The following is a 16,359-nucleotide window of genomic DNA, read 5'->3' as shown; positions in this document are numbered from 1 at the left end:
ACTCCAAAGTAGAAGACGCAACAAGGATGCAGTTCGGTTTCTCTTACGAAATCGCAAATGGTGTTTTATTCACCTGAAAAGCTAGCGATATATGCTGTAGGCTGTCTTTAAGAGAAAAACTGCGTAAAACGCAATTAGCGAGAACATGAACGAGGCCGTTGGGCCAGTTGGAACTAGAAGGGACAACAAACAGGCTAGAAAATACGTGAACTGCCTCTTTCATGCTTTTTTTTTTTTTTTTGCGCAGATTAGATCTTAAATATCAACGACCAAGTCGTCAAGCCACGCGTAATATTCAGCTTCCGGTTCTGCCTCAGCGTACTGGTTCATCATGTCCAACATTTTCTTGTAGAGATGGTCTTTTGCCCTGATGCTCCAGCCGAAGTCTAAGTGCGTGAAGCCGGGAACTGGCACCTTGTAGTTCAGCACCACGTTCGGCAGGCTCTTGGCGAGGTCGGCCACGTCCCGTGGTGTGGCAAGTACGTCTCCGTCGCCCCAGTACAGAGCCACTGGCGCGGTTATTCTGCTTAGGTCGTACTGCGGTGGCCACGGCTGTAGAGGTGGTTCGGAAAAATGAAAAGCAAACACACACGCGCACATGTATTTAGAGCGAGAAGGAACACTAGAGCGGCTACGTAATTCTGCTATCCGAGTTTTACGCATTACACAGCATGGGCACCGGAGATGATAATGTGATGACGGGTGTGCGCACAGTTTTTACCCCACGCTTCCCCTCGCCTACGGTGAAGGGAGTAGTTACTCGTGATAAGCGATACGAACAGCTTTAACTAACAAAAACGTTTGTTAGTCACGTTTTTGTGTCCTTGTTGCATTATTCTGAACTCCTATTGTATTAAAAGGCAGCTTTCAAGTTGTGGCAAAATAAAGCTTTCGGACACGTTCTGAGCTTGCACGCCTCTCTCTCCTCCTCGAACTCTATCGGTTGGAGACAAGCAGCGAACATCTACTGCTCGCGAGTAGCTCTCGTCAGCTACAGGCGCCAGCGAGAGATTTCAAGGAACCGGATAGGGCGCTGCCGCGCACTTTTTATAACTAGAGTTAACTCATAACATGAGAGAGAGTGCAAAAACCAGGACAATGGATAGAAAACACACCATCTGCGCTAACTTCAAAGTGAAAGAAACACAAGACGACAATGGCGAACCAGGTCCGAGCGGAATGAGAAGTGCATACGCCAAACCCCAAAGAAAAGTTACCTCCGTCGCCCTGGCTTTGCGCTCTCTTATATGTTATGGATCGATACAAACGCGCAGATTTTCATCCTTGACGGTGTTAAGATGATAGCGTTAGACTTTTTGTTCGATAACTCGTACTCTGTAGGGCGATGTTACCCTCTAGCTAAACGTTTCACCTGTATGCGCAGATATGCAATTGCGCACGTGTTTCCATTTTTTTGCGTCTGGTTTAATGAAGCCCTCTCCTAGAACGTTCGCATTTATAAGTCAACTACAAAACTAAGTAAAACTGTTGGTTGCATCTATAAGGTTACGCCTTTAATACCTGTATGGCGTTAGCTAGCTAGATATTATGTTTGCTTTTTCTTTTCCAGACTATCATATTGTATATTCTTCTGGGGAACGGAACCACGACAAGTGGTAATATTTAAAAACCTTTTGTGGTCCAAAAAAAGTCTTCCTGTCATTGGAGGGATTTTATAGGATACAGTTTCACTTGTCAACCGGTTCACTCTTCAGAAAATAGAGCTTACTAAACCCGAAGTAGATATATAGCTTCCGTTTACTGCAGCATATGCACAAAAATCGATTATATGACACCACCAATAGTACTACTACAACGATATACCCCTTCTGCAAAATAATGAACGTTGTACCAAGGATCTCTACAAACTAGGGGAAACAGAGTTTGAATTATCAGATACCAGGTATTCTGAATATGTTTTACCTTGAAACTGAATTTGACCTCTCTCTAAACAGTTTTAAGGTTTAAGGAAAAAAAAATAAAGAAGTGTATATTAGAAACTGAGCCAATAGAAACATAAAAATTGCTGAGGTTTTTTTGTTTTTGACATACATTGTTATTCTTTACTAATCTGTTCTGGTCATTTTTCTTAATTTTCTACTCTGTTCAGTCATTACTAAATATTCAGCGTTTGTATGATTTGTGTTTACTGTGCTTGTTCACGTGCTTTGTATATTGCTATCACCACTATATTATATTTATTACGTATCTTGTGTTCCACTGAGGTTGCAGTGCTTATTGACTTGCATTTTTATGCCTTACATTTTCATGTATATGAGTATATATTTAGTTTGTGTTGTATACCACTGCCACACTTTCTAATACTATAGTGCATTTCCTCCTGGGTTTATGTAAAGAATGTCATCAATTCTATCCATTTTCTTGCCGTATAATTATAGCGTCTGTGCATTTTTGGCACGTGTTGAGCGCCACCGTCACCGTTACAGGTGCTGGGACCTCGTCAGGCCAATTGGCCTTTTGTCTCGGCTCCTCTTTCAGTAGAAAGAAAAAAAAAAAACTTCAAGTTTTCAATTCAAGAATGGGCAACCTTGGGCAGGTATTTACCGTTCCGTAGATGGCAAGGTTTTTGATTCGTCCCCAGTCATACTTCTCAAGGCGGTTGGACTTCGTTATCTGCGACAAAAAAAAAAAAAAAAGAAAAAAAGAACGTGTTTAGGTAATTTAAGCTCGGAACTGACTGCGGTCCCAAGAAGTGTCCTGTCTTGCTGACAGTATTGAATTTCAAGCGATTTATTAGTGGCATCTTTCATATATTTTCGCGCCATTTACTGGCTGTGGCACTGATTTCTCATGCTTTTCGACGAGAACAAAAATCCACAATAGGCACATATATTATTACTTGCACATCACGGAGTTCATACCTGTCCGAAGTGGTGGAGGTTTCTCACTGAAGTTCCGGATGGCTCATTTGCCAGGTACACTGGTATCCTCGACTGCAACGACAGCCATTCGGGCACACTCAGTGAGGCAAAATGAAAATCTAGAAACTCCGTAAGCATATAGCGTACGCACGAGTATAATTTACATGCTTTGCTTGATTAGTACCAGAAAAGCTTTCTCACAAAGTCTCTTTACCGCTTAGAGATTGAGAGAGAAAAAAATAAGAAACCCTTATTGAAAAAAAAAAAAAGAAAGAAATCGCTGATGGCACTTAGATAATTCTTAAGTACGGTAAGGTGAAAGCTGCTATGCGACTCTTTCCACTATTTTGTAGCGTTTGAACTTATTCCCCGTTTGACCTGATTATTTTTTCTTTTTTGCCAAATTATAGGTCCTCCGGTGATCCTAACTATTAATTGATTAATAAGGTATTTTTATCTAATTCGACACACATCCGCTGTTTTTACAGTTTCTATGAGATCTCTCATTACCTCGACGTCTTTCCGCCGGATGTGACGTCACTTCATCCAAGTTTCTTTATTTCATTTCTACCAAAATAATAGGTCCTGCGGTGATGTTACGTATTACTTACTCTTAATTACATGTTAAAAATCTAATTCGATACAAATGCAGCATTTCTATCCTAAGTTTGAAGTTTTTTTCTACTAGTTCGATGTTCGAGCTTTTTTCACGTCTCTTTACTATACGACGACCAGCGATATTTCGAAGCAAACTTGACATTTGTTGCTCTAATTAGTGATCATTTAATCTACAGTCATTTACCTTGGCTTCTAGGCTCATTTATTTTTGCTCGATCTCAAACTTTTGTTTTCTCCTCTCCTTATTCATTCAAAAGATAGCAGGGTGGGCAAAAGTTTTGGGCGGACGTACACCTCGCGGATGCACTCTCTTGGCACTCTCTTCACACACCCATGCAAAAGCCTAGAAAGGCTCTCGCCTTAAAAGAGAATTTAGCGGCGTTTGAAATTCGATGGTATACTACTCTGTGTGGAATATAGAATTGGGGAGATGAAGACGGAAGGAATTCTGGTGCAGAAATTTAAAAACGCAAAGAAGGCGAGAAGACAAAATTCGACCATTCAATGCGTCCTAAGATGCATCGGTGGGCAATGTTATACCAAATTGATGAAGTCCATAGCCCAAAAATAAGCTGACGAATTTAACTGCGTGAAAAAAAGCGTGACGGTAATATTCAAGGTGGCATTAGAGCTTGTGGATATGTCCAATGTGATTCAAATATGCAAATAAAAATTCATTGCATGTCCTTGTTTCCAAGGCATAATTAGGGGCCTAAAACAGTGTCTATTTTTAGAGGCGCTGAGCAGAGCTTCTCCATGTAATGTTCGTAGTACACACGCTTGTCACCATACGAAGTGTACTCAGGAAGGATACAGTCCACAGTTGTCACAATGCGGACTATTGATTTGACTGGAGCGATATCGCAAGCTATTTTTTAAACGCAGCGTGCCGGCGAAGTCCATGATACTGGGTTCTTAGGTGGCGAGGAATTGTGGGAATTTGAGGGTAATACTTCTAAGCTGGGGCCTGTTCCTTAAGTTCATCACAAAAGATGTCGGCAGGCCCTTCTTAAACGTCTCCTACCCTTGTCGTGACAGTCCTTTGAAGTAATAAAGAACACTGCCTGCAAACACCTAGCCATCTTGACAGCTCTTTTGACAACAGTTTAGATCCGTACTTTTTAAAATATTATATTTCGCCCCTTGAAACGCGTCTGGAAAATGCCACCTTAGCATGCATGAGACGTTCTAATCCTCAGAAGTGAGCGAACATTTGTAAAATATTTTTAAAATTGCGATCACTGCGCCTTGCTTTGACCAATGGCGCCGCTCGCTCGCGCGAAACCTGCCCCTGAACGTCTTAAGGCACGCGTGACCACATTGAAAAGAGGTTGCTATTGGCTCGCCAAACACGGCAGCGAATAAACCCGGGCGCACGCCGGGCAGGAGATGGCGGTGCGTCCAGCTTCCTTTCCACGGACTCTTTAATATGAAAGCACAGCGGATAGCAAGCGGCAAAAAAATGAATAAATAAAACTAAACAAGTGCGCAGCTGAGCTAGATAGGCTTGGGGACGCATTCGTGAGCACAGTGCGACATCGGTTTGTTATAAGCGAAAATGAAATGTTCCTCAGCGCTAACGAAGACGAATGCACAGACAGACGCGCACAGGACTGGCTTTGACTTATTCTGGACTCGGTGCCTGTTCTGCCAGTTGCTAGTTGAAGACAATGAAAACGATGTTGTTAGTCAGCGCCCGTGTTTGCCTCCGCCTCTCTTGTTCTGTCCGTGTTTCTACTGCGCTGTAGTCCTCAGTGCAATCCTCTAATTTTTTTCTCCTCATATTTACCTATACAACAGTAGGACGATTGCGGTGAAAAATATCTCATTTCACTGTAAGTGATAAGAACGTTTACAAGTCCTCTCTGCATAAGCTCTTATTGTATACTGGCATGTATAGCTGCTCATAAAAAGGCACCCGATGAAGCGTTCGATGCCAAGAAGAATATAGCAAAATTATGAAATAATAATGGGAATATTTCTGTTTATATCATAATAATTAAAACATTCGGCTCGGTGAGTACTATTCGAAGTTAACATTAAGCGGACAGCTTTCATTCGGAAACCTTGCATTTGTGATTAATTTCTAGCGCCACTTTAGGCCCATCATTTAGCCATTGTGCTGTTTTTGATTGCAACGTGGTCTACCTCGTTGATTTCTTTTGGGAATCCCCCATTTATAGCGTAGAAGGCCGCGTGGCACAGCTTGCTTGGAATATGCCCACAGGTTATTTTCTTAATAGCTTCGACCGCGATGTTCTTGTTTCCCAAGAAATTCCCTTTGAGCAAAAACTGGCCAATTTTCTGAAACAAAGGGAAATGAAAACGAAGTTTATCAGAGTGGCTAGTCGGGCAACTTGCTACGGCGTAAATATTACTATTCATACCCTGAAAAAAAAAAAAAAAGAAGTTAAACTTCACAAGAAAGGGAGGAGTCTGATGTTCGCTGGCCTTCAGCTATTTATTGTGTGGTGTGAAACTGAATTCCCAGCAATTATTTTACCTTTCCGTAACTTTCGTTATATTTTCTAGAAAAATACTTGTTACGATCGCACTTGATACTGGGCTTCTGGGCTTCGGTTTCTTTAGCCCTCCTGTAAAAACATATACTGTAAGGAAAACAAGACCAAAATAGAAGTGGTAACAACAATGCCTAACAATGCATATTACAGAATGATACACGGCAATAAATACTAATACGCGAGCAAAATACGTAAAATATATGAAAGCTCTGAATTATACCTACAAAAGTCATGTGCCTCTCATAACTCAGGACAACTGACCGTATAATAATCCGTTACCTCCTCGAAGAAACCTTCGCTCCAGTCTGCGTTAGAGCGAAGATTTATTTTCGTTCAGTTATTCATAATTCATAACATCTAAAATGCAATTCCCTCATTTCTGTATTGATATAAGCTTCAACGAATACCTCAGTTCGAAGCTTCTTGAGAAGCAGGATTTGGAACCAAATTGAAAAGATAGGGTGGCTCTGTAGTACAATCGTAGCGGGAGGTATATCATGTTTTTTTAGGGTGATTGACTCGATTAAAAAGACGCACTAAACGGAATACGCCTTGCGCGCAAAATTCTAAATGGCGCGAAACATTACCATATTTGCTCCGAAGAGGGAATACTTACCTTCAGTGGGTTGGCAAACGGAATCAGGTGCCTGATAATAGATTTCATGTGACCCAGAAATGCAACTGGTGCAAAAGCGTTGAATAGCAAAACCTTGAGATAAGGGTAGAAAAAAACAACAACAGGAAAAATGCCGTAATATCGGCAAGTTTATGTTGTTCTAGTGAACGCACAGTCCATAAACGTAAACTGATACGTTGCAGTAAAAATTCGATACAATGGCGATGGCGGCCTTGAAATTTTCTACTTATTTATTGGCTGAGAGGAAACAGGCGCTGAGACCATCTGATGGGCTAAGTTGACCAGAAAATCAGACTTCATCCCTCTAAATAACTTGGTATGCATTAAACATTAAAAGTACAAAATAAAGTCGAAATAGTGCAAGCAAATGTAGTAGTATCCTCAAGGCAAATAAATGACACTGTGGCATTGAATAATTCCTCTAATCATCGTGAAATGCTCAGAAATATCGATTTTCGGAAAACTAGTTAGAAATGACTGTCATAATCGGAGCGCTTGCAAGTATTGCGATTAGAAAATAACGCGTTTTGTGACGCAAACATGGAGATATTGTTTGGGGATTCGTGAGGTAGGCGCCAAGAATGTTTCTGTCGGTCCCTCCTCTGAATTCTCGGTCAAATTTCGCACAAAGGTGGAGCCTGCTTTATATTATGTTTAGGAGGTGCACAGCCTCATTCTATCGAAATTGATTTGTATTGTCAGCAAGGACGCCGAAACAGAAAAAACAAGCTTCTAAAATTTGTCCGAAGGTTACAAACTATCCCGGCTGTATTCAGAAACAACTTAGCGTCATCCCTTGCCTGACACAAGAACGAGCATTCCTAAGGAGTTAACCATAATGCAGCAGTGGAACGGAGGTTGCACTGGCAAGACAGTTGCGCCGATATCTTATTTTTTGGTTCAATGCCCCTAGAGGCTTCAGAACAATTGACAGAATCAGGTGAGTTCTGCACCAAAACACATGTAAGAAAATAATCTTATACCCAGATGCCTTCTCTCTCTGAAATCTGGGCGTGGACAAGCAGGCGGTTTTCTGAGCTAAGCTTTCTTACTGTCTGATGAGGCAAAAGTCGGCGTTGTGCAAAGACGCAGTGTGGCGCGTCATTTTATACCATAACATAGTATAGAAAACCAATTTGAATCATCATCTGGCGTCTTGGAAAGAGGCAAAGCTGGAGACTGCGCAAAAATAGCGGCATGCACCACATGCGCATGCTATTTGATGAAGCAGGTGCATAATTTTTCAATCTTAATTCATCTGTTCACGAGATGACGCCACTGGTCAGATCAGCTGATGGCGCCCTTCGTGTAGGTCTTTCAGTTGAATGCGGGAGGAAGGAATGAATAAATACCTTATTCATACCGCTCTGCTTTTTACCTGTTATTTATAGAATTCTGACTATAGCTACCTAAACTAAGAAAGAATTTGAAAACGGTTCTCGTGCGTAAGCTGACAGATGTGGATTTTATTCTAATAGCGACAGACCTTGCGTCACTGACGGTCGCTCACGCTTTGGTTGAAGTGTCTTCCAGAGCTTCTGGAAGCGTAAATCAGCAAAAAGGACGGTTTCTGTTTTTCGGTTCTTGCTTATGTGCACAAAAGCAAGTTGAATTAGTTACCTTGAGATGGTTTCATAACTGCAGCCACACTACGGCTCTGAAATGGATGGACCCATCCTCAGCAATTATGTGTGCTAGCTGCATTGATAGGTAACCCCGCAGTCGGCGGCATTTCGCTTTATAACCGTTTTATTGCCTACGTCGCTTACCTTGCTGTTGTATTCGGGCTTTGACGCGAGCAAGCCGAACATTATCAAGGTTCCTTGGGACCACCCAACGTAGAGCAGTGCTTCTTGTTGAGTTTTGAGCAAGATGGCGTCTATTTGCGCCGTGAGATCGAACTCGATCATTTCGTCGAAGCTGTGCAAACAAAACCGTGGCGCGTCAGAATGAACAGCCAGGCGTTTCTAAACATCCTACATCTCGCAATTCACGTTGGATACCAGCTATGGATCATTACTGAACGGAGTTGCTATATAGAGATAAACGAAGGTGATGACCGCTAAATAGTGTAAAAAAATAAGATAAATTTTATCACACTTGTTCTGTCACATTTTCTTTTTTTAAAGGAATAATGCACTTTTTTCATTCTTTTTTGTTTTTTTGCAGGCTTAGTATATTTCTCGTTTTCTGACTTTCAACAGTGTAATTCTAGCCCATACACAGAAATTATGGCCATGTGCAGTTCTTTATGAAGGCATTTTTTCGTACACTGTAATATTACACTATAAGAGTTAGCATCTGATCTCGGAGGCCTTTATATGTTTGTTACCATTGTCAAAAACGTTCCATGATTGGCACATTCACCAACTCATTGAAGAATTGAATAAATCCATGCAGTATCTTTATATCGCTATCCAACAATATCCTGCCGTTACCTGACATTCATTGCTGATAAAGAAATCTGGAATTCGAGGATTGCTTAGAAAAACGCATTAGTCTCTACACGTGCTACTCTTACTCATCATAGTAGGCCGCTGATTTGACTCTAATTGCGCTTAGCTCCTTTGATATAACTATCTAAGGTGCAGCTCGGCGTACTTACAACAATCTTTTCATGTTGACGGGACGAGTGCAGTAGCGACGGTTTATTTAACGCCACTGTAGAAAATTCTTGCGGGCAGGTACACGTGCGATACACTCAGTTGTACACGTCCAGCAGCCATCAAACCTATCATCATACCCTTATTTTGGGGACAAGGATATATATCCATGGGTGTTGATACGTGCTGTGGTGTAATTAGCTCAAGTATTTCGCATTTTGAATGAAGGGCAACTGGTTTCTAAACTTGCCGATGTCGTTTTGCTCGAGGCTCGGTCGTTTTGTACTGGCTGCTTATGTCATCGCCGCAGTTCCTCATCGCATTAAAGCGGCAGATCTTAACGCCCCGTTATGCAGAAAATCCAGCGACGTCTGCGTGGTTGGCGTTGCAACGTAAATGACACGATCAGTTGGTAGTTGCCGGGTCGCATGCTAGGGTACTGATCTGCCGGCGGCTATTGTGACGTCACGAAATTTTCATGATGCTAACTTGGCAGGAGCTGGCAACTTGGGTCGCTCTTATGTAGTGGGAATCGAACCCGCCTTGCATTCAGAATCAGACAACCCTGTGCGCCAGGATTGATTTTATGAGAGATAATCGAGGCACAAATTAAGGTATATGGGATTATTCGAGATAATTTGCCCTAATTTCTAATACTAATAAGGGGAACTGCAGATGGGAGCCATTAATGCTCTCGCGCCGTACCCTTGAAGGCAGAGCTTGAGCGTCCTCCAATCTTATTAGGTAACCCTTTTATATTACACGGGGATTAAAACGAATTTGGCGACAAATATTGCGTATGAGATTGAAAGACATGCACTGACATAAATGACAACTTTTCTTTTTCATTTACCTGAAATTCCAGAACGCTTTGTCCTTCTTACTCAGGCGGAGGTGGGTGGAATATCTTGTGCCCCGCACATTGCCAAGCCAGACGTCGAAGCCGTTATCTGCTAGGATGAAGCCTGCATGCAGGCGGTATTTACACGGAGGAGTTGGAGAGATGTCCCTAATAAAAACAATGCTAGATTTCTAAGATGAAATGCTATGGGAAATTGAACTTCTAGAAGCTGTACATGGGTTTGTTTGGCTTCGCGAAGGATGGCTTCTGATTCCCGGTCTGAGGTGGGCAGCATCAGTCATAAACATTATGACGTTGTACAATTCTGTTTCAACACCATATCCGTGCTGCCGATACGGTGTAGCTATAATTATCTGTATGAATCTTTTCTTTATTATCTACTGAGGGCTACACATAATTTCTCAATGATGAGAAATGTAATTCTGCTGCTGCAGCGCATAAGGTTACGAAATGTCTCGTTTGAGTAATGGGCAAGCTCATGAGTTTAGAATGAACCTGGTGGCGCTGCTTACCTCTGCGTTCAACACACACACACACACACACACACACACACACACACACACACACACACACACACACACACACACACACACACACACACACACACACACACACACACACACACACACACACACACACACACACACACACACACACACACACACACACACACACACACACACACACACACACACACACACACACACACACACACACACACACACACACACACACACACACACACACACACACACACACACACACACACACACACACACACACACACACACACACACACACACACACACACACACACACACACACACACACACACACACACACACACACACACACACACACACACACACACACACACACACACACACACACACACACACACACACACACACACACACACACACACACACACACACACACACACACACACACACACACACACACACACACACACACACACACACACACACACACACACACACACACACACACACACACACACACACACACACACACACACACACACACGCACACGCACACGCACACGCACACGCACACGCACACGCACACGCACACGCACACGCACACCACACACACACACACACACACACACACCACACACACGCACGCACGCACGCGCACACACACACACACACACACACACACACACACACACACACACACACACACACACACACACACAACCCCGCCGGGGTGGCGCAGTGGTTACGGCGCTCGACTACTGTTCCCAAGGACGCGGGATCGAATCCCGGCCTCGGCGGCAGCTTTTCGATGGAGGCGAAAAGCAAGGCGCCCGTGTGCTGTGCGATGTCAGTGCACGTTAAAGAACCCCAGGTGGTCGAAATTTCCGGAGTCCTCCACTACGGCGTCTCTCATAGCCTGAGTTGCTTTGGGACGTTAAACCCCACAAACCAACCAACCAACACACACACACACACACACACACACACACACACACACACACACACACACACACACACACACACACACACACACACACACACACACACACACACACACACACACACACACACACACACACACACACACACACACACACACACACACACACACACACACACACACACAACCCCGCCGGGGTGGCGCAGTGGTTACGGCGCTCGACTACTGTTCCCAAGGACGCGGGATCGAATCCCGGCCTCGGCGGCAGCTTTTCGATGGAGGCGAAAAGCAAGGCGCCCGTGTGCTGTGCGATGTCAGTGCACGTTAAAGAACCCCAGGTGGTCGAAATTTCCGGAGTCCTCCACTACGGCGTCTCTCATAGCCTGAGTTGCTTTGGGACGTTAAACCCCACAAACCAACCAACCAACCAACCAACACACACACACACACACACACACACACACACACACACACACACACACACACACACACACACACACACACACACACACACACACACACACACACACACACACACACACACACACACACACACACACACACACACACACACACACACACACACACACACACACACACACACACACACACACACACACACACACACACACACACACACACACACACACACACACACGCGCGCGCGCGCGATACATGTCTTAGCTTCCCAAAGCGACAGGGAAATGAGGGAACCGTACTTGAGCGTTCCGGTAATTCAGAATAGGAGTTGTTCATTAAAATGCTCTGACAAGTACACGGGCGCCTTGCGTTTCACTTCCTTCGATACGCTGCCGCCGCGGCCAGTATCGAATCCTCCTTCCCCGGACGAGCAGTCAAGCGCCTTAACAACTGATGGTGAATGCCTTAACCACGTGATGGTGCCTCATGAAGGCAGAGAAAATTGTTTTATGCATAATAATAGTTAGCCAAAATAACGTATTTCACGAGGCCACACTTAGCTAAGAATTGCGAGTTTAGCAAACTGAGCTGTTGTGTTTCTGGGATTAGAAGACCTTCACAGATCCCTCGATATTCTATTCCTTGTCATATGAGAGAACCCAGAGTTCGGTGTGAACGGAGCTGACCCTGGACTACTTCTAGAAGTCACAGTAATTTATTCATGCTGCTTCGAAAAGCAAAGTGCAGATGACGGTTCACATAACTCTTCGAAAGCGAGCGACGGGGTGGCAGCTTCGACAACGTCAACAACAGGTACAGGGTCCTCCACGTTTAGGCAGAACAAGCGCGCGCACAGCAACTCGTTTTCGAACGCGCATGCGCCCGACCCGGTTGCCCTTCCAAGCCATATGTGGCAGGCCATGCGAATCATCACCGGCTGGTTTATCAGTGCGTGCACAATTTTCATTCTATAAGCGGCTGTGTGGGGCATAAAGGCTTGTGGAAAGAGAGCAACCGGTTGCTTGTGCGTTCACTATGCTATGATATTCTGTTCGATTTAATTTACAGACTAGCAATTATACCCCGAAGTTTCATGCAGTATTATTATTATTTTTTTTCACTCTGTGGAATATGAATGGAATCTGTTTCTAGCCTCTTCTCTCCAGCTTGTGTGATGCTGCGCTGTTATTGAAGTCAAATGTTAATAGATCATCTGAACTGGCTCATTATTAGACTTAAAGCTGCTTGTGGGTTCTCAAATATTTGCAGAGCTGTGTAGTGCCTCAAAATTACCTTCCTTTTAGGAACCTGATACTGTGGAAAACATAACAGGAAAAAGCAGACTATTTGCTGGTTCATACTTAAATGCATATTCTAAACACGCGAGGACAAGGGACGAGGAAGGAGACAGGCAGGACGCAGCATGCAAGTATCTTTTTTTTTTTATGAACGATATTTATTGTCTCAGGGCATCAGAGGGCACTTGAACTAAGTTTTAGTTCACATATGCGTCACACTACATACAGAGCTAGCCAGAGCCAGCCATGAATGTACACATTAGATGTGTTTATTTGTGAAGTAAAACTTAGCAGAAGTTCTGCGCTCCGTATTGTCTGCGTTTTTACTCGACCGTTTTCATTAGCGCGGTTGTAATAATCCTCAAAGTACTAAGGAAAAATCAATGATAAGCGTCCTCTTTTATCTTATGGTTAAACTGCGAAATGATCCGGTAGTTGATCTAGGTAAGCAGTTGGTCGCGTGTGAGTTCTTCAGCGGTCATTCACCGCCGTAGATTTGTTTAACGAAGCTGGCGTACTTTTAAGTAAGTTTAGTACTTTAACTTTCCGATTACTGAAACCGTATGAAGTAATCTTTTGATAAACACGCTTCGGCTAACATTTATTATTCAATTCTACAAGCCACCCGGACAAATCGAGTGTGTCTCTCCAAATGATCCAAGCTATAATGTTATTGCATCTTTGTTTTCCCTTTACAACCAGGTACAACGTATACGCATCACTGCGATGCCGTAATCGGCGATGACAAATGTAAATGTCTTCGAGTAAGTTAGAAATACTTAAAAAAAGTGTCTGAAGCTAAAATGTCGAATTCTAATAGCATCAGCTTCTTTATGCCGTGTAACAGCGAACCCAGTTGCTAAGGCACTTCCTTACGCAGTTAATCGCTAAGAGGCCCTGTGTAGTCCTCGAAGTTGCGCCTGTAATGGCCGAAATTAATTTGGTTAATTTTTTTCTCACCATATAACTCGAAAGTGGAATGCTAAGTTTAGTGCACGGACAGCTTATTAGCGCTATCATCAGTATTAAATCACCTGATGTGCGAGAGCATACCCATTTTAACGTTACCTGAGCCAGCTACAAAGAGAGGGAGTTCTAATGTCAGTACTGAACTCTCAACAAAACAAAATGTCGTGCGATAAAAATGCATTCTAGTAAATGCACTCCAGACAAAGGGCATAATGCACAGTCTTCCTCACCGGGACTTTGGTCAGGCATATTTGCCACATAATCCGCGCTGCTCCCTTGAAGGCCTGTCATAAGTAGGACGACGGGCTTTCCTCCCTCGTACGGGGGTCCTTCCTCTAAGCGTCCAGCTGGTATTCTTTGAATTACAAGGACGTATGAATCTTTGGTCGTGACCACGTACTCTTCCACGGGATATCCCTTGCTCGCAATCAGCTGGGACTGAAAATATTGTTTCTTGGTGAAAAACAAATTACAATTTCAAGAAACAACCCAACTATAATGAAATTTGTACAGTCCCGCATAATTGATTCTTTCCTTTTTTTTTTTTTGCCAGAAATACTAGGGCTCGACCTTCCATACGTTGCGCATCCATGAAAGTGTGGTTGCTGTGGCCGCGTACTAAGACAGTCGCCTTATACCAGGGGAATGCTAGACAACCACTGATACTTAATTTACCGTTATCATTTGTACTGATGTTCCTAACCCCTTAACAAATATCGTCCCTGTGTCCTTAATTGTTTTATGTTTGCATGAGTTTCAAAAATTTCGTCGCCCATTTCATCAGGCGTTCATCAGGCGTTTTATACGCCGCTGAAGGTGATGTATTCATCTTTTAGATGACATTGACGACCTCACGTTACCTCATGTCACTCACCTCAAGGGTATGAGTACCTATGGTTGGTCCAATTAAGGTGAGGAACTAAATTGATTGTACATCCTAAATAAATATGAGTACCAGGAACGTGGATAAGTGGAGGCCTCTATTTAATAATAGAAGCCACCTTGAATTCCTGAACACTCGTAATGAAGTCATTTATCCGTTTCATCTCTGCGTGTGTGTTTCCCTAAGAACATTGCATAATTAAACAAGCCATCCTAGTGGGGGAAACAAAAAAAAAAACTGCAGAAAATTTTCTGTTATTACGACGGAATTCTGTGCTGTCTTTGACAGAAAACCTGTTGTGACAACAGAACTTTCTCTAGTAGCATCAGAGCTAGCCCTCCAAGGGCTTTCTTTGGTTTGCAAGAGGGCCCTCCGTACATGGAGGGGGCTCTCAATTGCCATGTAGAGGGCAACCCTCGCACTCTCCGTAATGTCGGCAGTGAATGTTTCTACCATCACCTTCTGTAGTTACAACATAGCAGTACAACAGAACTACACACAACAGAAATCTACTACAGCGAAACGTACAGAACTACAGAAAAGTACTACAGAACGGCAGAAAAACCAGACGTTTACGACAGAACTACAGAACATTTTGTCGTATTTTTAGCACGGTTCTGTAGTTTGTGTGGGCTGTGCCAATTCTTGATGTCAATGGATCATCCTTAATCATCAGCGCAAGCGCCAACCCCGGCAACTTGATTAAACAGTATACAGTATACCTACTAGCAATGCGTACCATCATGATAAGAGCAGATAGCTCTCGCGAATTTATATTTCAGAGGTCCAGCTTACCGTGTTTCTTCTGGTGTCTTCTTCAAAGATTAGAAACGCATAGGTTGACAGTGAAAGCAAAGCTACAGACAGTGGCAATGAGCCAAGAAGATTTGCACCTATCATTATAACGCGTTTTGATAAGGGCGGTTTCCTGTTATCACAGGAGCGTTAAAGTAGACTGTCGACAACACTCGTCCCCGAAGCGCTAGATACACTAGGGAGACTACAACGGCGGACACTTTAGTTAGAGATAGTGACGTACTTAACCAGCATTGTACGTGGAGTTTAGAGAAGAAGGGTACTTCATTTGGCCGAAAATGTTTCCGTATATTGTCATGGCGGAGCTAAAGAGCGGACGCCATATAAAAGCAGGTGCAGAAGTAACATACGCTAAGCCGACAGCCTGCACCAGGTGCTTGCGGTGTTTTCCCCTTCGTTAGACCGG

At 43.4% G+C, this 16,359-nt stretch overlaps 1 protein-coding gene across 1 annotated transcript; it reads right to left on the bottom strand.

Annotated features, from left to right (window-relative positions):
• Window positions 1–225: 225 nt before the first annotated feature.
• On the bottom strand, window positions 226–16,037 carry LOC146208497 (gastric triacylglycerol lipase-like). The gene is made up of 9 exons (XM_084578701.1): window positions 15,933–16,037; window positions 14,485–14,692; window positions 10,116–10,227; window positions 8,429–8,579; window positions 6,639–6,731; window positions 5,649–5,804; window positions 2,883–2,954; window positions 2,566–2,634; window positions 226–552 (listed from the first exon to the last, which is right to left on the bottom strand). The coding sequence occupies exons 1-9, from the start codon at window positions 16,035–16,037 to the stop codon at window positions 256–258; spliced, it is 1,263 nt and encodes a 420-aa protein (XP_084434827.1). The 3' UTR covers window positions 226–255.
• Between the last annotated feature and the right edge of the window lie 322 nt (window positions 16,038–16,359).

This window comes from Amblyomma maculatum, chromosome 1 (genome assembly GCF_055883805.1).
Source record: "Amblyomma maculatum isolate TAMU_Amacu chromosome 1, ASM5588380v1, whole genome shotgun sequence".
Classification (NCBI taxonomy): Eukaryota; Metazoa; Arthropoda; class Arachnida; order Ixodida; family Ixodidae; genus Amblyomma; species Amblyomma maculatum.
The sequence above is the reverse complement of the archived record's forward strand: the minus strand, read 5'-3'. Positions and strand labels throughout refer to the sequence as shown.

Bases quoted from the DNA above. Each gene is read 5' to 3' on its own strand.
- LOC146208497 (XM_084578701.1), bottom strand. From the start codon at position 16,037: ATGATAGGTGCAAATCTTCTTGGCTCATTGCCACTGTCTGTAGCTTTG. The intron at 10,228-14,484 runs GTGAGGAAGACT...GCCTGCATGCAG, and splicing joins TATGCCTGACCAAAGTCCCG to GCTTCATCCTAGCAGATAAC. The intron at 2,635-2,882 runs GTATGAACTCCG...TTTTTGTCGCAG, and splicing joins ACCTCCACCACTTCGGACAG to ATAACGAAGTCCAACCGCCT.